This window comes from Haliotis rufescens, unplaced genomic scaffold (genome assembly GCF_023055435.1).
Source record: "Haliotis rufescens isolate VD_foot unplaced genomic scaffold, xgHalRufe1.0.p SCAF_2, whole genome shotgun sequence".
NCBI lineage: Eukaryota > Metazoa > Mollusca > Gastropoda > Lepetellida > Haliotidae > Haliotis > Haliotis rufescens.
In genome coordinates, this window is record NW_025963890.1 from 21,100,280 (window position 1) to 21,126,370 (window position 26,091).

A 26,091-nucleotide genomic window follows, 5' to 3' on the forward strand; every position below is an offset into this window, starting at 1 on the left:
CTTGACAATAAAGAACGCCAGAAGGCGCTGCAATTTGTAAAACATTCCGAGTTTAATCGGCTTGTTCCGCCGTGTATATGATAACTGAATGCATGCCGAGGTGCGCAGTGTATTACGTCACTCCTTGTGCACTCGCCGTTGACGTCATATATATATACATAATGTATAATGTATAATGTACACTTTGTGTATATACATGTTACGTTTAAGCATCGTCACCGGCCAAGGGCCTTTTCATAAATACAGTATACTGTGTAATCCGACATCTGCCTAATGGCCAACATTCCCCAGTTATGCCCCTTTACTACTTCGCCAATAGATGGCGCCAAACGCTACGGTCCTGCGCGTACTTCCGGTATATTACGCGATTCATAGACATTTGCACGACCAACAACTACAACGAAGTATTTACGATGCCTTCGACGTGCTGCTGTGTCCCGGGATGCTGCAATCGAGGTGGTTTGTCGTTTCCGAGAGAACCCATGTTGCTGAAACGATGGTTGATAGCTATTCGGAGGAGCGACGAATCAAACCAAGGCAAGATGTGGAAACCGTCACCTCACAGTGTTGTGTGTCATTCCCACTTCAGACCGTCTGATTTCATTGCTGTAACTAGTTATGGTAAGATATTTGGGTACCTTGTTATGTTTCTATTCGTTGGCAGATTTAATTAACGTGCATGCCAATTATATTTGTTATATTTTCTTGCATTGAAATTACGAAGAGGGTTTTACGTGACTCAGAAATGTGTATCCAGTATGCAGAAATGTGAAGAATGGACGCAGACAAAATAGAATTTGTTCCGTCCCGCGGGACACACTTATTTTCACAGATAGTTTGATTTTGTCATTGAGTTAAATTGAGTAAAGATTCTTAAAACTTCGAAGTGTGTGATTTTTTTCACAATAATTTTAGTTCCCTCCTGTCAGAGTAGGCAAGTAAATTTTAGTATTGGCTAATTCTAATGTAATCATGTTTGTGTGTGTTTGCATGTGAACCTATGAGTATATTTCATTGTTTTTTTAAAACCAAGATAGAAATAATGTGTCATTTAGGCCTTACTATAGTAGCCATTTTTTTGCCAGTCAGTGATCATGGTTATGTTTAGGTTTGACCCTCATATATTTCATGCAAGGGCCTTTGAAATCAATTACTGGGGGTCTAGTGCATACCCAGTTAATTAAGGTAAAACCCTGTTTACCACCATTATATTCCTGTTTATGAAGTTGTTGATGTTTGACCATAACCCTTCTTAGTTTTCTTCTTTAATTTGTTGAATTGATGATTACCAGGAATGTCAACACATATTTGACGTTTTTGCCTTTAATGCGTCATGTTACATTTTCCTGCAGGTGCTTGTTTTCCACAGAGATGAGGCACAGATGATTCAAGAATACAGGTTCATGTTTGTTCACTTTTGATATGTATTTGTCAGAATAGTGTCATGTGTACGTGTTGAACTTATAGACACTTCTCTGTATCAGGCATTAGATGTATGTAATGTTGAGACTATATCTACGAAAATTGTCAGCTCATTTATATCATAATTTTCCTTAATTTAAATGTTTGTTTACTTTTCTAATGTATTGATGTGTATCACTATTATGTTCATAATGTGACAAAACATATCGTGCCCATAGACATTTTTTATTTCCCTGCAAATTAACTTAAATCTAATCATAAAAAGCTATCTCACAACTGGTAGTAAAAAGATTGCACAATATCTGTTTGGAAAATAATAATCTACTACTGTTTTCCCCAGGGTGTACACCTCTGAGGAAACAGAGAAAACCAGATGCTGTACCATCAATCTTTCCCTGGACTGCATCAGCCAACGCACTTGAGGCCGATGGAGGATTAAGGAAATCCCGCATTGAAAGACGTGAGAGCCAAAAGAGGACATTTAAAGCAATGGATACAGATTGTGATATTGAATGTGATCTCAGTGAGGTAGCTGGGGAGGAAATAATTGACAATGTTGAGTTTGATGACATGAATACCGACTTAAACATTTGTTCTGCAGATAGTGCAGAGGTTGAATATGAAAGTACATCAGCTCAGACAGACAAATTTCCAATGCTTTCATTACAAAGTATTATGTTTAATGCTGCAGCAATTTTGTTTTATACAGGACTGTCAAACTATACAGACTTCACCTTTGTACTTGCAAGTTTGGGTCCTTGTGCATATCACCTAAATTATTTGTACAGCAAAGTTGACAGTATGACTATCAGTGTGGAAAATCAATTGCTTTTAACACTTATGAAACTGCGCCGACATAAGACTAACTTTGAACTTGGTCTTCATTTTGGAATTTCAGAGAAAACTGTATTAAATGTATGGATCACCTGGGTAAATTTTATGTATAGACAGTGGAGTGAGCTTGATAACTGGCCAGAACGAGACTTAGTGCACTATTTTTGTCCTTCTGATTTCAAATCCAAATTTCCATCCACACGAATTATCATTGATGGTACTGAATGCCCTATCCAGAAACCAAAACGCCCCATAGCTCAGCAGTCTACATACTCAACGTATAAAAATCGAAATACTATCAAAATACTTGTTGGATCCACACCAGGTGGTCTTGTGTCATACGTGTCTCCTGCGTATGGTGGCTCCACAAGTGATCGTCAAATAGTAGAGCGTAGTGGTTTGACAGTGATGTGTGACCCAGGAGATAGTATTATGGCCGATAAAGGTTTCAACGTACAAGATATTTTTGCACCAAAAGATGTAACCATTAATATGCCAACATTCTTCTCAAAGAAAAACCGTATGTCTGGCAAGACTGTTATGCGTGATAGGAAAATATCAAGCAAAAGAGTTCACATTGAACGTATTATTGGTCTGGCAAAAACATTCAAAATACTCACTGAACCTCTTAACAGTTCAGAAACCAAATTAGCCACAGAAATAACCACGGTTTGCTTCATGCTTTGTTCTTTCAAAAAGTGCATTGTTCCCACTACTTGCTAATCATTAAAAATATCTTTGATTCCAGGCGGACGTTAGTCAGACGTAGAGTATGGAGATTTGTTTCTAATTTCTTTCAAAAAGGCCTGTTATTTGCGTTTGCTACATGATTAAAGATAATTGTTGCTAAATATTCATGAGGATAAAGTTGAATGTAACATGTTATCGATTATGTATCATGTTGAGACTAGAATGGGAATCTGTGGTCAAAAAGCAAGTTTGAAGCGAATTTACCATTTGTGCAGCCACAATCAATCATACTCTTTTGTCAAGGTACAAACATAAATGTGTTAGTATCAGAGATTATGATAATGTAATGCTAAACGTCCTGTTCAATGTGGTGTTAAACCCATCTCACTCACTGAATTTGTTTTACATTTATGACATCAGTGACATGAATTTAAGAATGTTGACATTGTTTGGTGCGTACTGTTACATTATCCCCTGCCACAAAGTGGGAGAGACACATTTCTTGTCCGAGCATAATTCGGAAACTGTTTCATATGTCATTATGAAACTGTGCACATGTATCAAACACAAGTTGAACTGGTGCCCTTTCCTGTTTTCCATGGCAGCAATTTGGATTAAACCCAAATACTGGTTGCTTTTATTTCACGAACTTAAAATCTGAATAAGTTGAAGTGTATATTTCTGGATCATATATCCATTATTTTTTCAATGGATACATGTTTACTGAGAAACAAATTGTAATTTATTGTGTCCCATGGCTGTGTATTCTTGTTTCAATGATACTGGCAGCAGCTAGACCGGTCCAGATATTTGGCACATCTTAGTGCTGTTGCTTCAGCTCTCTCAGATGTTATAAAAGGCAATCATGACAAGAAAGAAGTCAATGACAATGTTTTTTTATCATTCCCTCAAACAGTTCAGCTGCAGATAATAATCACATGACAGTTGTAATTCCTCAGATATAGAGCTGAAGGAGTATGCTTCAAGCAGTGATGATATTTATGAGTATGGACACTGAATTGTGATTATGTATTGCACTGTATTGCACTGCTTCATCTATATTTAGATCTTCCAACTATTAACTACTGGAGTACTTAACAGATGGTTGCCATCGTCACAAAAGGAGTTAAAAGTTAATGTCACATCAATACTATTTCAGCCATATAGCGACAAGACCAAGTTGATATACACAATTTACTCATGAATGCAAAGGTATATTTAAAAACATTTTTTCATACACATTTGGACATAACAATATCATTTATACAGTTTTAAAACACGGGTTATAGGCCATCAGAAACCAAAGCTAGGCCACCTCACCGGGGATCATGGGGACTTACGGTGCCTCTGCTTCCTGCACGATACCCCAGCAGGATTTATGTCATTAACTAAGCCACTGGTGGTTGTGCTCAATACTAGCCAGTCAGCAATGATGTCAGTTGATTATAGCATCACATCAAATTTAAAAACAGGCAATTAATGATTCACATACATATTTAGATTATTCTTTTTTACAGACCATTTTTTCTTTCAAGTAGTTGATAATGAGGTGCCTGGTCATATAGTACTTTATCATCCAAAACTGGCTCCCACAGGAGATATCGCTTGGATGAGATCAAGCGATATCTACACTGTAGATATCGCTGCAATGAAATTACATCGGGTGAGATTCTCTATGTAACAGTAAGTATGAACTGACATCTGAGATTGTATTTATTTAGACTAGTGAATGCATCCATGTATGGGACCAGTGTGTACGTTGTGATATTTAGATTATCCAACTTATAAATACTGGAGTGATTAAGAGATGGATGCCATTGTCACATAGTACTGTAACAGTAAGTACTAAATGTCTTAATAAACATCTGAGATTGTATTTATTTACACAAGTGAATACATCAATGTATGGGACCAGAGTTCAACCTGGTTTTGTCTGATGCAACTCTTTTCACGTCAACATGCATCTGGTGAAATATCATCCTTAAATGGAGCCCCGCAAGTTTTTTCATAACTTTTTGTTTGTGAATGTCCATATATGCAGAATATAATATGTTCAGCATTAAACATTGAGACTACAATTCTGTCTTTCTTGTTTATAGGGCTGATGACCATTGACACATGAGTATCAGCAGTAACTGAAATTTACCAGGAATACCTGTCATAATCTCTGAAATAGAATTTGTCAAGTAGTGCCTTTTTGAAAAAGGTGTCATAAAATGCCACAAGTTTTTCAACCATGGATTCAATGAAATGGTCATCTCGGGATACAGTAAAATATTTCAAATCCTTCATCGTGTATACAATAAAAATGCACTGTTTTCTACCAGTACAGTAGAGCTGCCCTTGCACTTGAAAGAAATATGGCTTGCTTTTGTCAAGGGTAAGTTTTCCCTCAGATACCTTCAAATAGGGAACAGTTATCTCAGAGATTAGACGGTCTTTAGATGCAAATGGACATTTCACTTCAATGGTAGTATCATCACTGAGAAGTGAATCAGGTGAAGCTGCGAGAAATGGATGAACATCTGACACAAACATGCCACATGGTGAGGTTTTGAAACCACTTGACTTTTCAAAAGCTTTTATTGCCACCTTTTCATATTTTCTGCCATGTCTAAGTGGTGGACTTTGAATGTCCTCGAAAGGCTTAGTCATTGATCTAGCAAGTTTATGAAAATCAGTTTTGTCTGTTGCCAAACAAATTTTCCCAAAATTGGAAGAAGAAATTCTCTGTGTGTGTTCAGTTTTCCATTCCTCGCTCTTTGACTGTTTACGGGTTATTATTTCAAGGTTGGTTTTGTCCATATCTGATATTTCTGATATATTCTGGGATTTCAGGTATTGGTCAGCTAAAGATAACTTAAGATAATCATGATCATGATTAACAGCAAATGGATTTGCTGGAGGAAACATTTGAGCAACTGGAAATGTATTGACACTAGGGTGGTTCAACCAAACATTGCGGAAAAAGTCAGGGTAATTTGGCACTTGGCGATACTGAACTGGTCGTGGGTCAAATATAACATTCAATTCACTGTTACATAAATCAAGGTCAGTCGCCTTTATGGGACTGCCTTTATAGGGTTTACTTTTATGAAATGTTTGTAATCTTTGAGTACATGTTTCTTCAGTTAAAACATCGCCAGTTGTTGAAAACTTGTGCATAGCATATAACACTGCACAAATATGTTTGCAATGTCCTGATGGACCCTGGCCTGCAGCACACTCACACTGCCCCTCCACAACAGAACCATCGTCATCAATAGCAATATCGACTTTGTAAGTCACATGCTTCTTCATTTCAGCACAGCACTCAGACTTCAGGAAACACATGTTATTAGGTTTTGAATAACGAAAAAATTTCAAAAACCTACTAGTGTACAGATTCTTTGAACTTGAACCAAGTTTCTTCTGAAAAGGCTGTAAGTAATAATTTATAGCTTCATATGCTAAAAAAGGAAGATGACTGTCACCATTTACATCCCTATAAGTTTCAACTAGGGGCAGTGTCATTTCAAACTCAGCTTCAAGTTCTGGCTCTCTCCCAAAATTGCAGTTTCGGTCATAGCTCTCGAGTCTGAAAAACATTTGAAATAAACAACTGTAAAAGAAAAAACCTAATTGAAAAAAATCACTGTAAAATATATGGACTATTAAATTATTTTTGGAGTACACAAATGTCTTAGTTTCCATTTTGTCAAAAAGTACAATTATTTTAAGAACAGATCCCTGTAACTCCAAAGTCAACAAATCAGTATTTCTGTCAGTAAGGAAGCTTAAGCCATCTCTGCGTTGTTATCAGTACTAAAACTTGACTTTTGTACAGTAATAATATCTTTACTTGCACTACAGTAATTGTATATAATTTTTTTTGTTAGAAAACAAACAACATATAATAATACGGATATTAATTTTAACACAAGAATAAGACATTGTGTCACAAAATAAAAATACATGCAGTGAATAAGGATTCTTGATGTGTTTGCCTTCGACCGGAATCGAACCGATGTCTAAAGATTACTCTGTTAGACTACCATTCAAAAGCTTCATTACATCTAATTTTAATATTAGAAATATAAATGCTGTTATGCACATCAAAGTATGGACCCATCATACTGGTGAAGAAATAATAAATGTGTGAACCTTTCACACCTGTGGATGAAATAATAAATGTGTGAACCTTTCACACTTGAGGATGAAATAAATGTTCTAGGTGAAACGATACAGGGAGTTCACATCACAGTACATAAGGTCACATTTTTATGTCAAATTGTGTTAAAACTTCTTGACTAAATATTTCAGAGCAGGTTCAAAAGTAAATTTCTAGTAGTGAATTTGAAATGCTAATTACATCATATTTGCAGTACTTGACTGACACTTGGGTGTCATAAAACAAGTAGTAAGAAACTTAATTTAGCAAGTGTAAAAAAGTACTGTGTATCATGCATGAAAACTTGATGCACCAGTGCACCAATGTATCGTTTCAGCCCTAATAAATGTGTGAACCTTTAAAACTTCTGGCTTAAATAATAGATGTGTGTACCTTTCACACTGAGGAAATAATAAATGTGTGAACCCATCACACTTGCTAAAATGAATAAAACTATATGAAAATCTAAAAGGCACTCACTGTAAAGGACGATGAACTTGATAACCCTCAGCCTTTCTTCAGCCATCGGATGGTGCAGAGCTCAAGCAATTTTTAATGTTTTACAAATATTTCAGTACCTACCTCACGCTTTGTTACATCATGTTTTGGCCACAGATGAATCACAATTCCAAATATGTGTATAGCAACGAAGAAAGGGACGGGGGCATTATGATTATTTAAGATACATTTTTCGGGACATGTCATTTATTGGGGGGTGGGGAGATAGGAGAAAATGTTACATGGATTGTGTGGGGGTTGGTGAGTTAAACGCGATGCAGTCCTTAGACCGCTTCCAAGATACTATCTCTGCTTAAATTTACTATGTATATTCGTATTATTGAATGATTGCCCAAATAATTATAGAATCTATAAACCGGAAGTTATCCCAACCGCATGTAAAAGGGTGTAATATTTTGCACACTGCCAGTGAGTCATTAATTCGAAGAATAAATTATTGTGACTGACACTTACCTTCCGTACAAGATCCGTGGTCACCGCTCTTTCCCTCGTCAGTGCATCTCAAAGCGTCCTTAGCAACGGGGGCATGTTGTTTACGTGAACGAAAACTGAAGCACTTATGTTGTCGGCATTATCGCGTCGATGCTTACGTTATTTGTTTAGCGATCTCAGTTGTCTAAACTAAACATATGTTCTACCAATGACCATGATACCAATATTGCACTGTGTAAAGTGACAAAATGGGGAATAGTTACTGTTACATTCTTATAAAATAACTGCTCAGTAAGAAAAGCCGAGAAACAGCAATATCAGAAACTTACCGTTCTATCAGATCGATTTTTCTTCCTGACACTCGAGCACCTCGTGCTTTGAGCTCAGTCTTCAGTTCGGGCAACTTCCAGCTTCCGTAATTCATGATAGAAATAGGCCTTCAAGTACTACCGGCTGTTTACAGAAAAGCAAGTGGGTCAATGTCGACTGAAGTTTATATGTTCCCGCGGATACAACGATGAATGTTGGACCGTAACTACCGCAGCGCCGCCAAGCGGGCAAGGGGGCGCAACTCCAGGAATGTTTGCCATTAGTACATGTATTTTGTATACAACCTTCAATAAACATTCATTTAACGCTAAACTAGGATTAATCTACAATGATCCAATTAACTGTTCATGCACGGTGCAATGATGCCGAGACTTGTTTCAGACGCATATATTGTCATAACATCTGAACAGTGGACGTTGTGCGAGAATTTGTTTTATTTTCGGAAACTGCGTGCGAACAAAATAAATATCAAATAGATTTGTATGCATATGTATAACGTCAGAAATTCGTTAGGAAAAATAACTTGTCATAAATATAGAAAATCGATTTTCCTCTATAACACAAGCTTTTGTTTTCAAACCAGATTTATTTCGCTTGTTTATATTTGTGTCAAAGACAAGTTGTAAGTTGATGCCGAAATGTACGCGTAATTCAGGGATGTATGTATCGCAGCTGTGTGTGAAATATATGTGATGTTATAGGCGTCTCATAACCGTCATACGTGAAACTCGACTTTGTAAACACTATCCAATATGGCGGAAAGTTCGCTTCGGCGTTCGTGATTGCTTATTTTCTAAAACAGATTAAACCATTCTAGAGTTAATAAAAACTGATATAAAATTGATGTGAGTCTGTGTTTGTCTGTGTGTGTGTGACGTCAGACGGTGAGTGCACGAGGATTGATTAAACTCGGAATGTCTTACAAATTGCAGCGCCATCTGGTGTTCTTTATTGTCAACGTCCTTTCGTGCTCACTGACGTTCTTTATTGTAAACGTACTTTCGTGCTCACTGACGTTCTTTATTGTAAACGTCCTTTCATGCTCACTGACGTTCTTTCGAACACATTGTTTTTTTCTTTTCGTATGACGTGTTTTGTATTTGTTTAACCGGCGTCTGTTTGTTTTGTATTTTGACCTTTATAAGTACCATTTAGTTCTTTATTAAGTAATATATGACCTTCATTGTGTACTTTGGTCCTTTTTTTCAACTTTGTATTTTTTGACCGCAACTTACGCGGCCGCCCATACTAATTCGTGATCAGCAATAGACCAAAGGATAAGACAAACACAAGTATCCACAATGACACATCAGCATTTTCCTTTCGAAGTTGTTTAAGAAGTATTGGAAAAAGCTGTTGTGCCGTTTATTTCCCATTTGTTTTCATGACCTACGTGTAGCGGCGGAGAGTGGAGGGGTAAGTGGATGGTTCCAATTATTATTATTACTATTATTTTCAGATTAAAATAAAAAACGCAGCAAAGAAAGTCTCTGCAGGGTTGCTGATCTTCTCAACACACTGCACACAAACTCGATGAGCGGTCGTTCAGAAAGCCTCTCCCTACAAAACTGAGTCAGAGCTGATTTGATATGTCACTCATTTCTCTACCTTTCTGTACTTATTATTATTATTTCAATTATTATTTGTCATGCGATACTGATGGGAATCGCGTGCTCTGATCTTTTGGGTCAGCCATGAAAACATAACCAGCAGTAGATGTTAATATTAATAATATATATGAACAGTAGATATTATATTGAAAATGTATATAAAAATTATTAATGTATAATAATATAATTAATTCATATTACTCGAAGAAAAATAATTTTACATGGCATTTTCAATCATGCAGATAATCAAAATATAATTTTATCATATCATGACTCTAAAAGGGCCATATTATTACAAGAAGAACTACAAATTGACATAAGATCTCCGGATCGAGCGTCCCGTCATATGTACATAAGATCAAGCGGTTGTACTGAAGTTGGTGAACATCATAAGTATCAACACACGCACTATAAATCCGAACAGAAATATAGGATTTTATGGAAAAGATGGTTGAAAAAGGAAGTGAAGGTTCTAACTTTTTAAAATGAAAATGTTATTAAATATGTAAACGAACATGAGAAGTCAGTGTTATCACTCCAAACAAATTCTACTGAAATCATTTTTATGAACGACTGTTGACACTCAAGGGTAGAAACAGATCAGACTACAGAATGATCGAGTTAGACCCGTTAATGAGAATTAATGTTATCATACTATACTACGGGAACTTAATGCTAAACCAACACGTGTTTGATTAAAACTAAACGCGGTTATAATGTCCAGGTGTTTCTGTAATGAGATAATGTTCTGGTTGGAATGGTCATTTATACTAACTACGGATCGAATTTGCCGTAACACACACATAAAACCAAGTGAGTTACATTACATATTTTAACATAGTACATATTACTCAGCCGTAGGTCAATTTTATGTAATTAGTGAAAAGGGATCAATATATAACACTAAAATAATAATAAGATTTTAAATAAAGTTTGATGTACTTTTTGGTGTGATGAATTTGAATGACTTCATAAGTGCCAACTATCGCAATAGCAACTATGTAATTTTATGAAAATTCGCGAATGTGTGAGGGCGAACACTACGATATAAAATCCTGATTGTATGTACACGAACATGAGAAGTTAGTTTGATCACCCCATCCAGGTGCAAGTACATTATCTTAACGTTAGCGAGGGTTGACACTCAAGGGTACAAATAAATCAGACGACAGATTGATTTTTCTTGGCAAAATAATCAAGTTAGACCGGCTAATGAGAATCCATGTTATCGTACAATAAATACCACAAGCACTTTATGCTAAATCAACACGCATTTGATGAGAACTAAGCGTGGTTATACTTTCCAGATGTTTCTGTAATGTGGTTTGAAGGATAAGGATGGTGAAACTTCGAGCTTCTACGCACATTACGATGCATTCAATGAACTGCCGATTGATGGGTGGTTTATTGCAAAGTACAATGACAGGAATGTGTGCATATCACCAACATTTACATTAAACAATACACAAGTGTATGATTTCATAATGCATATAACATTTGTACACGAAGCATTTGGTATGACGAAAAAAGTGATATGTTTCTCCTTACATTAAAAGGAAGCTTCTTATGGAATGTCATAAACATGGAAAGATTGAGTTTTATTATCGATTGATAGAGAGTGCATTGAACGATGCACACATTCGGCAGTATCTGTTGTATGTACAATATACGCAAAATGCAAAAGTAGTAAAATCGTAAATATACGTTACCGACATCCATACAAACGTAATACCAAAAATGAATAAGTCATTTCTGCATGGATTGGGATTGACTTGTGCGGAAAGAATGAGGTGCTGCAGACATTTGGTGAAAAGATACACATACACATACGTGAGAGCCTGGCGCTGAAACACAATAACATGACATGCAGGTACAACATCCCTTGTTGGGCTATAAAAGCGTTGGGTTTTCATTTGCATGCCATCACAATCTTAGAACAAGTGAACAGTGAAAACATGCCACGACTGACAGAAGCCCAAGGCAAAAACGCCAACGGCCGATTGAGTATAGGAGAATCATCTACGACCGTAGCCAGGTTTTTCCACGAAGCAACAAGCACCATGACAAGACTGTGCAACCGTCACACGAGACAACACGTGACATCCCTAGATCCGGTCGACCACGTATCACTACCAGAGTACAGGTCAGATTCACAGGGCTACGTCACTTTTGGAAGGAACTAGCACGAGCACCTCTACACCTCTACGGCTATACCCGGATTGCATAGGATATCAGCCAAAACAGTGAATAGCCGTTTACGGGTTGAAGGTATTCGCGCTAGACGACCGATTCGGGGTGTCATTTTGACGAACCTGTATCGTCGGATGCGACGTCAGAGTATGGCCACAACTGCGATGGAGACAAGCTTGGTTCAGTGACGACTCGCGTTTAATGCTTCGATGTGCGGATGGTAGACTTCGTGGCTTCGCGGGTAACGTTGTGCACGAAACTGTAAACAGGAAGTGGACAGATCTAGCACTGGTAGTGTGATGACATTGGCAACTATCTCCTTCACTGGTAGAACAGACTTGGTGCAAGTTCTGAGGCATTTAACGGCACAACGTTACACGGATGAGATTCTTCGGCGCAACAAACAAACATAATGTCCAACAAGACAACACCCAACCTCACACGGCAAGACTGACAACAGCCTATTTACGGAATCACCGCATACAGGTCATGCCATTGCCTTCCGGGTCTCCAGATGAAAATCCAGTCGAACGTTTATGGGATGCACTTGATTAACGGACCGCCTCCGTGGTCTAATGGTAGAGCGTCCGCCCGGAGAGCGGAAGGTCCGGGGTTCGATCCCCAGCCGCGTCATACCAAAAGACGTTAAAAGATGGTACTTGTTGTTACCCTGTCTGGCGCTCGGCATTAAGGTGCTAAAATAAGGACTGGTCGGCTCGGAGTCAGTATACTGTGTCTGAGTGGGGTATTCATGTTAAACTGCGGCTTGATATCTCAGTGAGCTAGCACTATAAATCGGCATCAGTCCGGACTAGTACAAGCAGCCACACATACACGCGCATGCACGTCGCTATATAAGTGCAATAATATCGGACGCGACGTTAAACCCCATTTCACCTCACCTCACGTCACTTGATCAACGACTGCGAGCACGTCAGACACAACCACAGACCCCCCGACAGTAACAGTTGGACCAATCACTGCAGGCAGGATGGGTGAACATTCCCCATGCCACAATTCGTGATTGGATTGCTTCTATGGGACGACGATGGCAGTCAATATTGGATATTGAGAACAGATGACATTCACCTTGAAAGTCTACTGCTCAATGCGTGCCATATGGAAATGTTTGTTTGTTTGTTTGTTGTTTAACGTCGCACTCCAGCAATATTCCAGCTATATGACTGAGGTCTGTAAATTATCGAGTCTGGACCAGACAGTCCATTGATTGATATCATGAGCATCGATCCACGCATTTGGGATCGATGACATGCATCATCATCAAATCAGCGAGCCGGACCACCCGATTCCGTTAGTCGTATCTTACGACAAGCATTGTCGCCTTTTACGGCAAGTATGGGCTGCTTCACAATGGTGGAGTGTTGAGGTTGCATGGGATTTAACGCAGCGCTCAAGATTATTTCACACATATAGCAACGGGCATGTATGTGGGTGTGTGTGGGGGGTGGGGTGGGGTGGGGGGGTTGGATGGGGGTGGGGGTGGGTGGGTGGGGGTGTTAGGGGGGTGGGGGCTGGGGGTGTACCAGTACGGGCATGGCATAAGCTGGTTTTATAGTGTAAGCCTGCTCAGATTCATGTACATGTACCGTGCCACAGTTTTAAACAGATACTCTGTTCAGACACATTATACTGACTCCGAGTCGGTCAGTCCTGGTTTATCTCGTCAATGCCGAGCGTCGGGCAGATTAGCAAGAACAATCTTTTAACGTCTTTTAATATGATATTCACAGTGTACAGAAATGAATTCGATGCGCATGCAGTAATAAGCGAAACGCCCTACTTCATTCGATCCTATATGTGTGGTTCTTTAATGTTGACGTATGGCTTTTGCACACTTTTATGTTATGGGTTTTATTGGGCTCTATATGTAATTATTGAAAGAAACATGCATTCATTTTTTCTGATTTGACTACTAGTATTTATGACGGTTTCAAAAATGCGTTTATCATTTTGACATTTCCTCTCCCATATATCACGCTAGTTGCACATTCAAGTAATTGATTCGTTTCCAAATGAATGTTCCAGGTTATTAAAAACCAAACTGCTGCTGTTCTGACGATGATTGAATTCTGAACGGGTGAAGAATTATTTCTTGATATTCCTTAAAAACTAGTAGGTATTTACGTAACACAATAAAATGCTAGCAATAATTCACATGAGTATTTGTCATTATGAATGTCATACATAATTTAATGATTCGAAGGATTTGAATGGTTGCTTTTCGTCATAGACAAAAAAGGAATTAAACTGAAACATTTAAGTAATTGTATTTCAGCCAGTGTCGTGACACATTAGGCTTCTGATGTTTTAATGAATTTTTATTTTGCTACAAAGTTCATTGGTGCATTAATTTTGCTTCAGCATGATTTGGATTCTGCATGTTTTCAGTAATGAGATATTGGATTAAATATATCAATCTTTGCTGTTTTGAAAGACCTCATATATAATCAAACGCATGGCGAAAAAATAGTGTATTAATGCGTTTTGTTTATGATAATGAAAAGAAACTCTGCACGATTTGATTGACGTCAACATAGACATTTAGCATTTTTCTCACTTTCTCCTAATACCACATCCTGCGTCGCTGTTCGCAGTCGGTAACTATTTATGAAACACCTCGAGGTAAAAGTGACCAATATACTCCTCACCCACCACATTGTCGTTTCACGAAGGACAAAAGGTTATTACAATCAGAGCTCACATGTCGATTCAGAGTAATCACGATGTTGAAAGTGCTTGGAGTTTCATTATCTTAAGCATTATCAAACAGATAACCGTGGGGGAAAACACATAAAGTGCAATTAATTTTCACATCTCAGTGATTTTCCCTTAATTCCTATGACAAATTAGCTATGCTAATGACATTGTCACATGATGTAATTCCTCAATTTTCGTATTGGTCAAGATGAGGTACCAAACATTTAATACTAGGCACACGATATTGAAGGGACCGCTTATTGCAGAGGCCGATTGACACTTTGTCGTGATACCAAGCCACTTTGATACGAAGCATGTACATGAAAACGCGTTACCTGTCATGTTGAAAGGGAATGACTATAGTTTGTTTCAATTCTCGGTCCATTGGCCCAAACTACTAAATAATAACATGTTCCAAAATACCATAAGCACTACACTCTTAACAATAGTAGTGTTGAGATACCACCAGTGTGTTTGTTGAACGTTAAATACACTTTCCCTACGAAAGATAAATATCATAAGGATACGCGTACGTATCAGGGGTTAGTCTAAAGATCTCAATCTTGTATAGGTAATATAAGTATACGGATTAGAATAAAGAGATTAACCATATCCGTGGTAAGATTAACCTCTTTCTGTCGAGAATAACACATGTAAAGACAAGTCAATTGTTTTCCTTAAAAACATATGGTATAGGTAAAAAAGGGAAAAGACACGTCGAAGACACATTTAGGCTTGATTTCGCCCTACCATTTTCCTGACAGCATAACTTAATTTTCCCCATTTATGTATGGCACTTATTTACTGGTAGCAGCAATTCATTCATCTATTCGTGATGGGAATGGCTCAAAATTCCATGTTTATTCAATATAGAGTCACCTCCAGACTCACTTGTGCTGATTCCTCGATCCTTAACATAATAGAGAATGATTGCCCTGCTTCGAAATGGGAATTATGGAAATGTGGTTTGAACATGCAGTTGTTTTCAGTGGTGTCAAACATAATAGGAAGATTCCCTCAAAGAGTTAGTGTTTTATGTTCCTTTGTATGTCATTATGGTTAGAGTCAAAATGCCAATAATAAAGAGACTGTTTATGATTTGATTTTAAATGATATTTTTAACAGAAGTTATATAATGCCCGAATATTGCTATAAGCGGCGTAAAACATACTCACTCACCTTTAACATAAACAACAACAAAGTTGTGATCGCTTTCGACGAGTGTATACTGTTTGATAATTTGTAAGATTTTCTGTAAGAACATTAAGCAAACATTTTGAAATTCAGATAATAAACATTGTGGTAACCCGTTATAAGCAACATATCACACATAAATCAAAGACATTTCGTAAACTAATATTGCATTGATTTTTTCTGGCATTGCGACCAGTGTCAGTGTAGACAATAGTGAAGGGCTGACTATTGACATTACCTGGCACTATTGTAAATGTAGGAAGGTAAAGCTATGCCTGCATGTAGGTCTGTTTGAAGCTGATCCAGAAAGGTTCTTGCAATGTTCTGTGACTATGCATGAAACCGGGCTTTACCACTCCTAAACAATAAGTACCTGATCACCGAACGTTCCCCGGGGTTTCGCCATTACCCAAAAGTCACAGGTCCCTGCTTATTTCACTTACTTGTCACAGCGAACCAATTTGCTCAAACGACTCACGTTTTAGAGGATATACCTCCAGGACATCATGTAAAGCTCATAACAAAAGATTTCACTATTACGCAATTCCTTCTCTGTGAGTCTCAGAAATGATAAATTAACCCTCCTAAATGTATGTCTCACTGGTGATATTATAGCTATCATGCCACACAATGTTTCTATAAAAGCCAGATGATTATGATGTGATCCTTTCTAACAGTTCCCGTTATAACTAGTCTAGCTAGCAGCCCGGGCAACACCTCCCGTGAATCATGACAAACGCGATATTCACATGAACACATGTGGACTTGTGACAGACGAAGCGTCAACACTACAGCCCATTTTATCGTTCTGTGTTTGCTGATTGGAACATGTCGGTCATTTTGTTCTTCCGAATGAGTACAGCAGATGATGAGAATGCAATCATCCACAGTAAACTGGGCCGATGTCGTAAGGAGGAAATGGAAATTTCATTTGTGTGAGGGAAGGAATTCGTGGAAATAAATTATTGTTTTAATCTTTTCATACATGTTTTCATTATGAGGTAATGTTGTCGTATCATGTTTTACGGATGCAGTAACCGTATGACACAGCACTCATTTACCACAAAGACAGTTTTATGGATGCAATGCAATATAAATCATTACAGTCTTCAACATGAACCTCCACACCATTTGTTTTGTTTTATGAAGTTCTTCGAGAAGTACCAGGTTCACGTTTTATGAAATATGGCATGATGTTTTCCAGAATACCTCGGTAATAATGCTGACTAAATATTCTGGTCTACTTTCAATCAGGTACTTGGTCATTACGATCTATTTATCAGACGTTAAACGGTGAAAAACCCCAGATGCATTCACCACCTTTGGTTAATATTAAACCGTTTGCTTTGAGTCAGATCATATTTGCCTTTCAGCTCATCAACTGATTTTAATTTAATGTATCACGAATGCACGAAACGTTTATTCTCTTTTGGACGAATTGCACCATTCATGTGCTGTACCGGAAATTGTGAAATGAATGAGAACGTGTACATCAGCCTGATTAGTTGATCAACTTTATATATGATTAAATCCCGGAAAATCTTATGATTCTTAAATATTTAAATATTAAATTTGATCATTATTTATCATAACAACCTTTATTTACTTTTAATTATACGTTCTGCCAATCAAGGAAGTAATCAAGGAAGCATATGGCATGAAGAGCGATCTGTTACCAGTTTGTTTATACAATTTTGATTCTTACAACATTGTAAAAGCGGAATTCTAGGAATTTCCTTATCAAACGATTCTAATACCTGACACAGCTTTTTAATAAACCCTTTTCATCATTACTGACAACAGTTGAGCATTTCTGAATAAACATTCAGGAACAAGATTTGAAGACAGAACCCGAATGATCGAACTTAAGTTGGTTGGTTGGTTTGTTGTTTAACGATCCAGTGATTAATATCATGAGCATCGATCCACGCAATTGGGATCGATGACATGCATCAACCAAGTCAGCGAGCCTGACCACCCGATCCCGTTAATCGCCTCTTACGACAATCATAGTCACCTCTTACGGCAAGCATGGGTTGCTGAATACCTATTGTACCCCGGAATCCTCACGGGTCTGAACTTGTAGTCAGCAATATTCTAACCATATCAAGTCCACCTGTAGAAAACGGAGCTTGGACCATAGAAACCAGCGACTGACTGTATTAGCATCGCCTCACGCCATCAGGGCACAATCGGGGAGCAATCACGAAGGTTCCATCCACAGATTGTCAAATTCCAAAATGTTTGCCAATATGTGTTTTCACATGACAAATACGTGTTGTTGTTATTTAGTTCTTATTCACGTCTCTCAAACGCCGATGCCATTTTGTAGCATACTGAAGTACAAATCATGTGATATCTACGCAGTATTTGATTGATTGTAAGCGACAAACATATGATTGACAACTATTCACACATAAAAATCGACACTAAAACTAACATTTTGGTGACAATAGAGATCGACTCTATTTTTCCCCAACCATCTACACATACAAGTTTTCAAACTGTTTTCGCAATGTTCACACACAAATTAAAGCGAGAGAACCCTTTCCATAATTATTAGAAATAGCTGCTGAAGGGAGAGTCTGGTGTACGATTCCGTCTGTATTTCAAATTGTCTTCATAAGGTCATCGCTATACCTGAAGCTCAAGTTAAACATTTTGACCAAATTCCCTTTTTGGGGTTTTGCCCATCAGAGCAGAAATTCTGACTCCTATGCATAAGAAACAGATCAGCGAGTACTGGAGCCCATGGGGTGCCTACCTCTTGCCACGTCCATTGCCCAAATTCTACATAAAGTGAAGATGTTATCTCTGAGAAAGTCAAGTATTTCACAAATTGTTTTCTCAATAAACTTCAGATGACATTTGCTTTCATTTTTGTGACATGGTATTAAGCCTTTGAAGATAGAGCTGATTGTACATCTATGGTCACCATTTATGTTTGTGCAACCTTTAGTAGGCTCTAACCAAAACAAAAAAGGACCTATTTCTGCCCGAAATAGATGAAGAGCATTAGGAGCGCTGACAAATAAGCATATGTAACTTATCACATTGGAATAAGAAAATAAATATATTGAAGTATGCCATCAGGTTATGATAAAATTCGACTCTCGATATTACTACTGTTTGTTTATCATGGAAATATTATATTTCAGACATAGCTCATAAATTTGATTTGAACTTTGGTGCGGTTACATATGACTGTAATTAGATATTAGCACAAGTGCTTTGAAATAATGTCAACTCCCCTTTTACAGTGTTATGTATCATGATATACACGGAACCCCGTTACTCAGGATCCCCTCAGTACGCAAACCAATCTCCAGGACGATTACCGTTGGGAGTATCCATGTACATGTGTATGAAGGGGACAACGCCATGGTTTTATATGATTCGTTATTCCGGTAGTTTGTTAATCAGAACTAATGTCACAGGCACAACACCGTCGGGAATAACAGGTTTCCACTCCGAGAAGAACACATTTAGGTCTTCATCCTCTTTTATTTTACCGATGCCTCACGAGCCATGACATCAAAATACCTATTTTTAAATCCTAATTAAAGTGTCAAGCTATCAAATCCCATGGAAGAACCCCGAAAGCAGGAATCATGAGTAATTTAGATATGTCTTTCCAAATTTCTCGCATTCTTGTGGTGGAAGTTAAAGAGGGATAAAACGGGATACAGAGCCTTGGGCAAACATGCGATGATGATGATGATGTGTCAATCACGATAAACATGTCGAACTTCTGACCCCAAAGCTGACGAATGAAATAAATCTTGACAGATTTTGATTAGAGTCAGACACAAGGGAAGCACTGGTTGGGGTTAGAAAAACTTGAGCATATCATATATAAAGGCATGTGGTGTGCAAGATGTGTAACAGAGGTTAGCTTTGAAGACAAGTGCTACAGCTGCTTCTTGAAATAGTCAAAATGAAATTAGAAATACAAACTATGTCTTGATAGAATGTCTTGATATGACTAGTGTCATCAATATGATTGCATTGGTTTCGTTTGAATTTCCATATGGTAATTTTAATATGCGAAAGACGCGCATACAAGGATATTAGAATATGGTTCTTTGAACCATAATCTGTGTTACTTGAGACAGAATCAATCTTCCAAAATGTCACAAACTACTTCCTAGCATGTAGTTGATAGAACATTCATCAGATTTGACAGTTAGACTATAAATATGTCAGCGTTGATTAATGGCTGTCTTGTTGTTATATATGTGTGACATTTCTGTCAGACTCCGTGTAAGTACTCATGTCATATGCAATGACCAAGGCCTTTTCTGATAGACTGTCCATTGGTGATTTGCAATCACAGACGGAAATAGTCACACTCTGCAGCGACAATCAAAATCGTTAGTTTGCAGTTTGTTTGGGCTTTTTCGTATAAGTAATGCGACATGACAAAAGGAATCAAGGAATCAATGAAGAACTTTAACAAACATTATATTATTGTATCTCGTTATTCACCGGCTTTGAACTACATTATAAATAATCTTTATCAATATATTACGTCATTAAGAAAAACTACCTATCCGTAAAAATTAAGGTTTCGGGTCATAAAATGAACCCTTGTGAGTTTATAGTTAAAAGGGATGAACCAGCTTTTATCTCTAATGACTAATAGCGGTGTAAAACCAATATTACATGTTCATTCATTCGCGAACTTGTTGCATTTTTGTCAGCCATCGAGCTCTCATTCCGAGCGCTGCTTCTTTCTGGCAATGCTTACATGATCGTGTGTAGGTTCAGAGTCACATGAATCTGTCTCAAATACGTTTTACATGGTAACACTTGTGTCGTGTGCGGAAAGAGTATTCCATATGAAATATTAAGGTCACGTGTTGCTTACGTCTTTCGGTCATAGTGATCGCACGATCGTTTCCAAGCAAGGTATTTCCTTGATTGAAGAATATATATGTGGTAAAATGTATCTCCCCTTTCAAGAACATATGGGGTCAATTCTATTTGTCAATGATCCGGTTAGAATTGGTCTTCAGTAACCCAAGCTTGTGGTAAGAAGCGACTAACGGGATCGGGTGATTAAGGCTCGCTGACTTGCTTGATGCGTATTATCGTATCCTAATTGCGTATATCGATGATCACGATGTCAATCACTGCATTGTCTGTCCGAGATTCGTTTATCTTCAGACAGATGTCATATAGTTGGAATATTGCTGAGCACAGTGTTAAAAACCAACCAACCAACCAATTCTTATTCTTTGTTTTTTCATTCAAGTTTATGTGGTTGGAATGGTTTGACCAATCTAAGCAACAATGTTCTTGCTTGTTTTGCAGTGTGGATACAAGTGACTGACATCACTGTGTGTTAACTTGATGTGAGAGGAAAGCCCTAAGTAATGCTCATTTTAGACACTTACCACTCGGGTGAAACCCATGATCACGGGCTTGGCGGCGAGTCTTCGGGACGCAACTCTGGATTGCGATTTGCGGCGCCTCAGGCAAATGGGCCACTTATGCACTTTGTACTTATGAACCGGGTATTTGTGAATCAATATATTTTGTTTTTCATCAAAACATGTCCGCCTCTTAGGTTCTGGAAAATGACGAATTGCATGTATACCATGCCATGCAATTCTTAAGCGTTATTTGTAAAATCAATTGGATTGTTTGCTGCAATCTGATTTGTTGAAATCACTGTTAAATGGGATTTGATCCCGGAAATATGTGATACTTTTTTCACTGCGAATAAATAATTGTCATGATCTCTATTCCAAATTTAATTTCTATTTAGAAGTTTTTTTTTCACTTTTTTCTTAAGAAGGAGGTTATTAATCCATGTGTCGTCATCCATTGTATCATGACAGCATAGCATTCAGACAACCTTGAATTTTAACAAGGCATTTTTACTTTATTTTGCAAATGTGTGAGTGATTAGGTAGGTAGGACAAGATATTGTCATGCTTACCCTTTTCGCGAACACCTGGTGTCATCACAGATTTTTAGTGATCCATTCATTTGAATTTTACCATTAATGTGCCCTTTACGCCCAATGGAATCTGCTTCTGCGGATAATCGGGACTGATTATTCTCTGGCGTTGAGCTGTTACATTATCTTGATGTTTCTGCTGGTAGACTCCCAGAGTTGCATCATAAGCTAAGTAGCAGTTATCAATTATACGGAGTCAACTACAAACAGATTGCAATTGTTTGGGCCGAACCATTGAAACTGCCCCCGCTGCGTTGCAAAACGAACATATTTCTGAAACATGTCAACTTCTCTGGTGTTGCCGTTTTAGATTTCAAATTAAATATCTCTTCATCGAAAACTCAAGAATGCCTGCAAATTGAAAAACACGGAATGTTTATCTCTTAATCATACAATATCATGTTATCATAAAATATATCAAAATATCACTTGATATATTACATACGTTAAAATGCGTCTTTAATAAACTTAGTTTTAAATGTCTCTCTTTGAAAAATGTTAAATACTTTGTTTTGAAAAAGTATTGACATTTACGACGAATTATACCAGGTGTTCCCATATCAGAATGTCAGAAATTGTATTCTTTGAAATATAAAACGCCCTTTTGTTTCTGCGTTACTATGAAATTGTGGAAGCAATTTGATATGAGTTGATATAAGTTATATGATTAGATTTAACTCATAAAACCATCATTTGTTTGGCTTTGTGTGTAAAATAAAACATCTCCGTCAAGTGGCAAAGGACGACATCATGTCCGTCCTCTAAATAGTATATATAGGATTCATTTTCGATTTTTTATCATGAAAGTCTCTTCTTTTCAAGAAACTTAATACATCAGAAATAGGCTTTATTGTCTCATCCATGTCGTGATTGTCTGGTCAAGATGTCTGTTTACAGGCCGCCGTTTGTGAATGAGTACTGATGTACAGCGTCGGGCAACACACAAACACTTACTTTTTTATGCACACTGTGCGAGTTGCGGGTTCTTCCGGCGGGGCAGGTCATCCTTACGCGCTTCGCAAACACCTGAAGCCATTATTTATTTTTAGTGATCAATCGATATTGTTTTCAACTCTTTTTTGCCTTTTACTCCGAATGGAATCTGTTTCGGCAGATAATCGTGACTATTCTCTGGCGTTGACGTTTTATATTCACTAAACGCATTATGCATTATATATGCATATACATTCATATATAAAGGTTATTAAATATTGGTTAAGATAATTGAATATGCCATCTTATAGGTTCCCGAAAACATGTTATAATATGATGGTACTCTTTGATAAAAATAGAAAACGACGTAGAAGACTTGCTGTTATCCGTTGGTTATGGCGATGTATGGTGTGAACAAAATATACAATATCATTCTTATTTCATTAGATCATATCAAAGACTAAAAGATATAAATTTGCAAGATTGGTCTGAATCTGTATCTGAATCAAACAGATGTATTTATTCCGAAATGGTAAAAAAATATTGAAATTCTGAACAGTATTATCTTGTCTAAATGTAAAAAACATCCTTAGCAAGATTTCGATGTTGTTCACATGTCTTATTTATTGAAACTGGGCGTTACACGGATATTAAAAGAGAAGAACGCATTTGCCATTTGTGCGCCTTGAATGACATTGAAGATGAATATCACTTCCTTTTGTATGCCCATTTTATGCAACATTAAGGGTTAAGTATATACCTGAATATTACTATGTCAATCCCAATATCTATAAATTCACATCTCACAATTCGAAGTACGTACTTTTCAAAATTTATATATGTACATTTATCATGCAATGTTATAGACTCTACTGCTCTGAATGTACTAATTATAAATGTACTAAAGGACTGTGGCCTCCTCATTACGGAAATAAAGAAATCAGACATTGATTGTACTCACTAGTTTTAATCATTTGATTGATAACAATAATTGTTGATGAAAAAATTCGTCTTAGTATTTAACTTTTCTCTAAAGACATTTTTTATAACAGGGGGCACGGTAGGCCCTGTCGTCTAAGGCGATTTGCTGTGCAGAGTTGCGTCCCTTGGGCACGCCGGGAAACCTGTGATTGTGGGTTCGAATCCCGGTTTGCCCCGATTATGTTTCTAGGTTTGTCAGCACCATACTCGTGCTCGTGGGTTTCACCGAAGTGGTGAACGTCTGAGACCTGCATCACTTCGGGCTTTACTCCCACATAAAGCTGACACGCCGAGATATAACTGGAATACTGTCAAAAGCGGCGGTAAACCGAACTCACGTACTCACTCTTTATAACAGTGGGTCTAGTCTGTATGGAACTAGTCAAAGTCCAAAGAGGCATTCCTGCCCCTATCTAGGTCCCTGTCGCAAGCGGCAGTCCAAGCAAAACACACCACCTTTACCAGTGACACTACCATAAACACACGTCTGAACAAATCTAAGATGGTTCTGAGATGACCGTACTTCTGTAGGAACTCTGTGCGAGATCTATTTGTATGATATATGTAAGGCTTTGAGAGAAATGTTAAGATCTTGGGGAGATCTCAAAAGCTCTTCTGTACGAAGTCTGTAGTAGATCTGTAGGACGTATGTAAGTCTGTACATCGGTTGGAAGTCTGTAGAACGTTTCCAGGGTATACGTTAGCCGTCTGCAACTGATATGTAAAGATATTTTGGATATCTCTTAGGGATCGTCTGTACGAAGTCTGTAGAATATTTGTAGGAAGTATTAAAGGAAATGTAGGAAGTATATACGAGAAGTATGTAGGGGCTCACTACGAGCATTTGGTGCTAAATATTTAGTCTGTTGCTGATTACGAAGAGGATGGGGATGGCGATTTTCGCAAATTACTTTATCAGGGAAACTATCACTCAAAAGTTAAACAGTAATTAACAAGGTTTCTTGATTTCCTCCCCAGAGCTCCATGCGGCCAGCCTAGTATCTCTATCACAGGCCAGCGTCTTATGACGATTCGTTACATGTTACACTATCCATTCAAGATAATGCATATGTTTTTCATCTGTTTCATTTTTGACGACCCTAAGCATTGAGATAAACATATGTCAGAATTGTGAACGTTCATTGAGAAAATATCCGATAACGTGAAAAACTATTTCCATTTGGGTATTTATCTTTGGTAACCTTGGTTGTATGGCTCCGCGTGCTGGCACTGAAGCCGTATTGAGAGCTAGTGATACAGACATATTGTCATGCACCTCACTGTCGTAGTTGTAGTCGTATGTCTATATAATTATGCAAAACAAAGCGCACCGAAAGGCCTGCATAAGTGTCGTTGTCAGCGTGATGGCTCAAGGTAACCAACAATTCACTATCACATCCTGAAAAACACCGTGTTGACCACAAACTGGCTCAATATGACATGGCATTTCGTAAGTTTTAAGGCGTAACAGACTCCGGCAAAAGAGTTTCAACTGATATTTTTTTTATGTGTTTCACACTTAATTGAACAAAATGCACCCCCCACATTTTGATATTTTTTGGAAGGTTTCCAGGTGGTGTCCGGCCCGGATCCAAAGTGGGAAGGTATCCGGAAGGTTTCCGGAAAACTGAAACGTACACTATTTTTGATGTATCATGGATATGTTTCTTAGGTACATATATAGGGTTGATTTTAGATGGAAACGATGATTCAGTGAACGAGCGTATGTATTGTCCAAAAGGATGACAGTTGAAACATGACTCGTATTTAAATGTCAACTAAAGTCATCAACTCACGTCTGTACAAAGAACCTAGAAATAATTCTAGTTGCACCCACGTTAATGTCACATATCCTTCATCTGCAAAACATGTTTTTGAAATATAAAACTGTTATTTAAAGATAGGGATTAAACCTGAAACCTGCTTTCATTACTGTCTCTCATACCTAGTTTTCATTTAAGGATCAAGTCAATTCCTATTACAGTCCCGCAGTTTTGTAAGAAATATGTCCAAAGCTACTATAAGTCGCCTATGCTTAAGACAATTACGACGCCAGCCTGTATTAATACCGTCTATAAGTACTGTACATATGGTTGTCTAATAATGACATCGTTATTTCC

General features: G+C 37.7%; 2 protein-coding genes across 2 annotated transcripts; one reads left to right on the plus strand and one right to left on the minus strand.

Annotated features, from left to right (window-relative positions):
- The first annotated feature begins 299 nt into the window (after positions 1-299).
- On the plus strand, positions 300-5,024 carry LOC124115319. Its single transcript, XM_048399748.1, has 3 exons — positions 300-621; positions 1,353-1,399; positions 1,763-5,024. Exon 3 carries the CDS (start codon positions 1,912-1,914, stop codon positions 2,977-2,979), a length of 1,068 nt encoding a protein of 355 aa, XP_048255705.1. The 5' UTR covers positions 300-621; positions 1,353-1,399; positions 1,763-1,911; the 3' UTR covers positions 2,980-5,024.
- LOC124115318 lies at positions 4,382-8,632 on the minus strand. Its single transcript, XM_046476250.2, has 2 exons — positions 8,377-8,632; positions 4,382-6,523 (listed from the first exon to the last, which is right to left on the minus strand). Exons 1-2 carry the CDS (start codon positions 8,469-8,471, stop codon positions 5,089-5,091), a joined length of 1,530 nt encoding a protein of 509 aa, XP_046332206.1. The 5' UTR covers positions 8,472-8,632; the 3' UTR covers positions 4,382-5,088.
- Between the last annotated feature and the right edge of the window lie 17,459 nt (positions 8,633-26,091).